Here is a 5,998-nt window from a genome sequence, read left to right on the forward strand (position 1 = left end):
GCCCAGCTAATTTTTTGTAGTTTTAGTAGAGACAGGGTTTCACCATGTTGACCAGGATGGTCTCGATCTCTTGACCTCGTGATCCACCCGCCTCGGCCTCCCAAAGTGCTGGGATGTTCTTATAAGTATTCACACACAGAAGCTGCAGCTAGGGTTAGTGGAACTCAAGTGTGGTCTGACTTTCTGACTTACAAAGCTAAGTACTGGTTGTTTCTGATTTATACAAACTATCAACAGCCTCCACCTTAGCATCTGAAAAGAGACAAAACCACCACTCTTCTGTCCTGGAAAAGACATACCACTGGATTAAAATGTTACTTTAGCATATTTACAGATATCCAAGATTATATAATATGGCAAAACAAATCAACTAGACAAATATTCAAGACACTCTTGTAGCCCTCCCTGATTTACTGTAAAAACCAATTAGCATCAGTATAAGGCCCCAAATGCATTCCATTGTCAAACAACAGGGACAGGCAGCAGGAACACACTATTTGTCTGGAGGAATTGAACAATGCAAACAAACTACCGGAGATCCAGCCCCAAGCTGGGAGATCTAAGACTGAACACAGTGAACTTCTGAGGCATAGCCATTTGTGAGCTCCCACCATCCTGCCCAATGGTGGAGGGCAGGGCCAGAGGCCTCCTAAACCCATTCCTTCCCTAAGTGCCAGAAACCACTTACACATATCTGATGCTGCTCTAAAAGCCTCCCCATGTCCCCCTCATTTCTTTTCCCAGCCCTAGGGAAACTGGTCATGGGGTTAGTATTTTCTCAAGCTATTTTCCTTCTTGGCTCATCTGTGACTATCCTCAGGCACAATTACCTGGGAGAACCTGGCTGCTGTATTGCCCTTTGGAGGCACATTTGACCTGGTCCAGTTAAATGGTTCCACCCTGAAGAAGGCCTTTGAGCACAGTGTGCACCGCTATGGCCAGTCCACTGGAGAGTTCCTGCAGGTGGGCGGTAAGTTACCCATCCTGTAGGGCTGGGCCATCCAAAGTGACGTGCGTGGGATTTCTTGCTGGTTGGCTCAGCTTCCCCCTCACCAAAATTCCTATGGTCAGGTGGGTTTGGGTTTTTCCCCATCTAATACCAATACATCATCCTTTAATGGCTGTGGACTCTCACAGCCACTGAGATTAGGTTGGGGTCAAAGCCCTAAAGCCCTGGCAATAAGCAATATTTGCCAAGTCTGATTTGAACATCAGATGGGCCCTCTAAGATCAGCTGCTTTGAGGTCTAGTTTCTAACAAAATCTTATTTATGCATTCAATATTCTTTAAAAACAAAAACAAACAAAAAAAGAGCTAGGGCCAAACCATTGGTATTTAAAATGTTCAACTCATCACTGCCTGGAACCATGCCAAGATTTAAAGGTATGCTGTCCAATTGGTATTAACCAGGATGATTCCTGGAAGGAGCAGCCTGTTGCACAGACACACCTTAACAACTGGTTCTTGCCCCACTGTGTCTTGGGACAAGTTCTCAATCCCTTTGGGCACAGGGAGAAAACCTTTTCCTGTTTATCTCATGGACTACAGTGAAAGTTGACAGAAATAAATGCTTCCCAAATTGCCAAGGGCTTCTGAAACACTTTGTTAATAATTAATTCGACAGTCCAGTGAACTAATCCTTTAAAAGTAACCTTATTTTACCTGGAAACCATAATCTGGCCTCATTTTTTAACCAGTGGGGCCCTATCCTACCGCCTGTTGGGCAACCTGGACATCCTCCATTTTCCCAGAAGGGAGTTGAAGGAACAGCAGTGTTTTGATGCTCTAGGGAAGCACTGCATAGCTATATGCCTTGTGAAAGTTGCCCAATCCCAAATGATTACCATTTAATGATCTTCAAAATTGTAAAATGCTGTGTGCCTCTCATCTGTTTCTCGCTAAGGCCACTGAACCAAGTTACTAGGCCAATTCAGGATTTTGAAGGAAAAACAAAAAAGATGTGGTTTCTTCATGTAGAGTCACTCTTTGCCCATTCTGATCCAGAGCTGGTTTTCCTTCCAATGGTTCTCATATGTCCTGGAAGGACTCAAGGATAAAGGGTGGCTGCAATGTCACGATTCTCTTGATAAAATTTCACTCAAGTTTAAACCAAAGGAAAACCACAGCCCCATACCCCAATTCTACAGCTTGGCCAAAATCCCTTTCTTAGAAAACAGAAATCTCCCTTTGGAACCAGTGAAAACAGACTCATTTCTTTTCTAGGAATCCACGTGGTATATGATCTTTCCAGAAAACCTGGAGACAGAGTAGTCAAATTAGATGTTCTTTGCACCAAGTGTCGAGTGCCCAGTTATGACCCTCTCAAAATGGATGAGGTATATAAGGTGATCCTCCCAAACTTCCTGGCCAATGGTGGAGATGGATTCCAGATGATAAAAGATGAACTGTTAAGACATGACTCTGGTAAGCACAAGTGTCTCTTCCTTCCTCTAAAGAACAACAGAATTGAACCAAGAAGGGGAGCTATTAGTGGTGCCAGGAGGGCAAAGTGACTCCCTGTATTGCTGATTCCCTCCTGCTTTGCTTGTTGGAAAGCAGCAGCATGGCACAGCAGAGAGGAATATGTAGCCTGTCACTCCCCAAGCACACCTACGCCTTCATCAAACCCCAGAGAGAAACCATTTGTAAATCAAAAATGTTTTAAAATCCTTTTAACTACATCTAAGCAGCCATTTAAATTGTGAAATATGAGTTTTGCATTTACAGAAAAATCACACCTCTGGAATTTTAGGACATGGAAAATCATCACATTAAATCACCTAAATTTTCTTTCTTGAAGCAGCTTTCTTTATGAATCTGTCAGGTAGACGAGGATGGGGTAAGCGCCACCCTTTCAGCACAGTGGTTGGTGGTACAAATCGTAGGAACGTCCATACTTGATGTCAGTTGGTATTTCTGGCAGCACTGAGGGACATTATATGCCAGCCTCACTTTTAGAAATCCAGTTCAGAGTCACCTTATGTGCATACCTTCCACTGACAGAGACCACACTTCCCCTTCCTCTTCCTAGGGCAGACACCAGAATGCTTAGAAGACACACAGGCAGCTTCCTGGCATCTCTGGGAAGTTCCACCAGGATCCTCCTCAGTCTTACCAGGCTGGACTTGTCATTTTAGCTGCTTATTCCAAGGAGAGTGGAGGGCAGAACCAGACCAAAGGAGGCAGCCTTTCCTGGAAGGAAAGGTGCTGGCTTCTTCCGTCCCTTCCATGACAGAAGATGGAAGGGCTGGCGTAAAAGCCCCATGAGACGAAGAGGCTGATAGCCATCAGCTGTGTACCACTCAAGCCTAGACTGATGGGTGTCCCAGAGAAGGAGCTCATGCAGAAGGCTAAGGAAGCCCTGGACCTAAAGGTTCTCAACCCTAGCTATACATTAGAAACACTTCAGGGGCATTTTAAATTAAATACCTATGGCTTGGCCCCAGCTCTTAAAAGATTCTAAGTTAACTGGATTGGGGCTAAACTCTTTTCCAGTGATTCTAGTCTATACCCCGAGGTGAAAGCCACTGAAGAGAGAAGGGTTCTTAAGTATTAATCTTTTTAAAATAAAATTGTTGGGTCCCCATAGGTTTGTTGTAGCTATAGGCAATTAGCATTTAACACCTCTCCTCTCTTTTGTAAAGGAAATTCCCTAAGTCCCATCATCAATTATGTGAAAATAATTACTGGGAAGACAAACAAAAGGAAGCCACTTTTATCTCTCAACTAATTGCTCTTGACCCAATTCCCTAATGCCTTTGTTCTGAAGTGGTTTAAAGGCGGTGATGTCAATGACCTCTTTCTAGTCATCTCAGAGCTGAGGCAATTCTACTTCCCCCAATTACCCAATATTGAACAACAGACACATTTCACATCTGGAGCATGAAAAAGCAATCAAATTCTTTGTACTTATGATCACCACTGTTCTTGTTTTCTGTGACACTTTACCCTGCTTATGAAGTAGCTTCCCTTCTATAATTACAAAGGGCTGCCTTACTATTGATTGATAATTATCTTTTCTGTAGTTAAAATCATGTATATATTTTTCTAGGTGACCAAGATATCAACGTGGTTTCTACATATATCTCAAAAATGAAAGTAATTTATCCAGCAGTTGAAGGTCGGATCAAGTTTTCCACAGGAAGTCATTGCCATGGAAGCTTTTCTTTAATATTTCTTTCATTTTGGACTGTGATGTTTGTTTTATACCAATAGCCAAAAATTCTCCTTGCCATTAACATGTGAAACTGCATTTTTTCAAGTGAGATACAAATCTGCCTTTTAGGACCTGGCTTTAATGACAGCACAGACCATCTTCACAGGCTCCTAGAAGCTGAAGGTTAGAGCATTATAAAATGAAGAGACTGACGTGATCACTCAGGGTCAGTAACTTAGTGAGTTAGAAAAAAAAAATTAATATAGGGCCCTATATGGAGAAAGTCCACTATATTTAGTTTACATTTCTAAATTTTAATAAAATTTTACTAATGATTTTAAACCACACTTTTCTTCTTCATATCCATTTCTAATCCATCAAACAGCTTATGTTTATATAAAATTTTTATCATTTAGAAGGAAGTTGAGACCATCTCATTTGATGTCCACAGCTTGCTTTTGGCAGTAAAGACATGTTTTTCCCACCTGTCAGATGAAAACACTGAAGCTCAGAAAGGGCTGACTTGACCGTACAGCTAATGTCGACAGATCCAAGACCTAGACCTAGGTCTTTTGAACTCAAGTCCAGCACTTTCAACTATCTCAAGTTACTGTTCAGAATGATACTTAGTATCTCCTCTCTTCATAATTATCAATAGCCCCAAGCTCATGGATAACAAATCTCTGCTTTATTTCTTGTCTCTATTTTTTCACTTTTTAGCTCCTGTTATAATAGCAAGTTTAATGGTTTAAATACAGGATACCATTCTCTCTTGAAACACCCATGTGCCTTCGATGAGTCAGAGAGCAAGCTGTAGTAGATAATGGGAAAGGACAGAAGCTGCAAACAACAGTCAAAGGACAAGGGAGAAAGGAAAGTGAAGAACAGGACACCAGGCCTGGTTTATGTTATAAAAGAGAAACAGCTAAAGAGCATTTACACATTAAACAGGTATTTGTTAAGCACACTACCCAACAGATGGCATTAGTTATTTTATGTGATTCCATCAGTTCTGCCTTTGTCCTCTTTCTTCTTCCTAAAATGAAGGTATTATGAGAAAAGAATCTTCTAAGATAAGCTGTAATTCTAAACCAGTACCTGTCCCTCTCGAGCAAGATGCCAGCACTGCACTTATTCTACTCATAACACACACGCCCAGTTATGGAATGTCCAGAGTTCTGGAAGAAATGACTTTAAGAAGAGGTATACATTTTTGAAGTAACTCTGCCTCCAAATCTGAACAGTCACTGTAAATCATTCTCAAGTCCAGATATGAGAACTCCTGCTGCAAAGTGGGACCTTCTGAGTGGGTGTTCAGGAAATACCCATGCCGATGAAATTACTTAGGCCCAAATAACGAATACTTAAGGAGGAAGTGGAACCATGTGAGCCTGCTCAGCTCAGTGTAAGTAATTCAAGAAATGAGGGACTTCACCTTAAAATAGTGTGCAAATGGCAGCTAGAGGTTTGGATAGGGAGTACATTTGTTTCTTAGTGTTTACAAATATTAAGTACTCTTGATTAAAATATATACTTTTGAACTTCATATCCTTTTTATAAAAGTTGTTGCAGTAAAATAATAGTCTCAGTTCTACGCATATATGGATTAGGTGTAAAAAAAAAAATGTCAATAAGATTGTACAAGGAAAATTAGAGAAAGGTACATTTAGGATTTTTTATGCTTGGCCAGTAAAATAGGGTAAATCTTATTAGCACAGTTTTTTAAAGAACATTTTTTTAAGTTTCCTAAATGTGTGTATGTATTGTACAGTGGTATAAGAAATGACTTTGAACCACTTTGCAATCGTAGTTTCCCAACAATAAAACTGAAGATATGCTGTT

At 40.9% G+C, this 5,998-nt stretch overlaps 1 protein-coding gene across 2 annotated transcripts in view; it reads left to right on the forward strand.

Moving 5' to 3' along the window:
* The window catches only part of NT5E (5'-nucleotidase ecto), a 47,010-nt gene extending 41,012 nt beyond the window's left edge, over positions 1 to 5,998 (forward strand). Inside the window, exons 7-9 of one of the 2 annotated variants that reach the window (XM_017509675.2) lie at positions 821 to 970; positions 2,224 to 2,424; positions 4,052 to 5,996. In XM_017509675.2, coding sequence (XP_017365164.1) covers positions 821 to 970; positions 2,224 to 2,424; positions 4,052 to 4,215 — 515 coding nt within the window. In that variant the 3' untranslated portion in view covers positions 4,216 to 5,996. Of the gene's footprint in view, positions 1 to 820; positions 971 to 2,223; positions 2,425 to 4,051 lie in introns of both variants that reach the window. The other variant, XM_017509676.2, reaches the window with a different exon arrangement.

Source organism: Cebus imitator, unplaced genomic scaffold (assembly GCF_001604975.1).
Source record: "Cebus imitator isolate Cc_AM_T3 unplaced genomic scaffold, Cebus_imitator-1.0 Scaffold418, whole genome shotgun sequence".
NCBI classification, from domain to species: Eukaryota; Metazoa; Chordata; class Mammalia; order Primates; family Cebidae; genus Cebus; species Cebus imitator.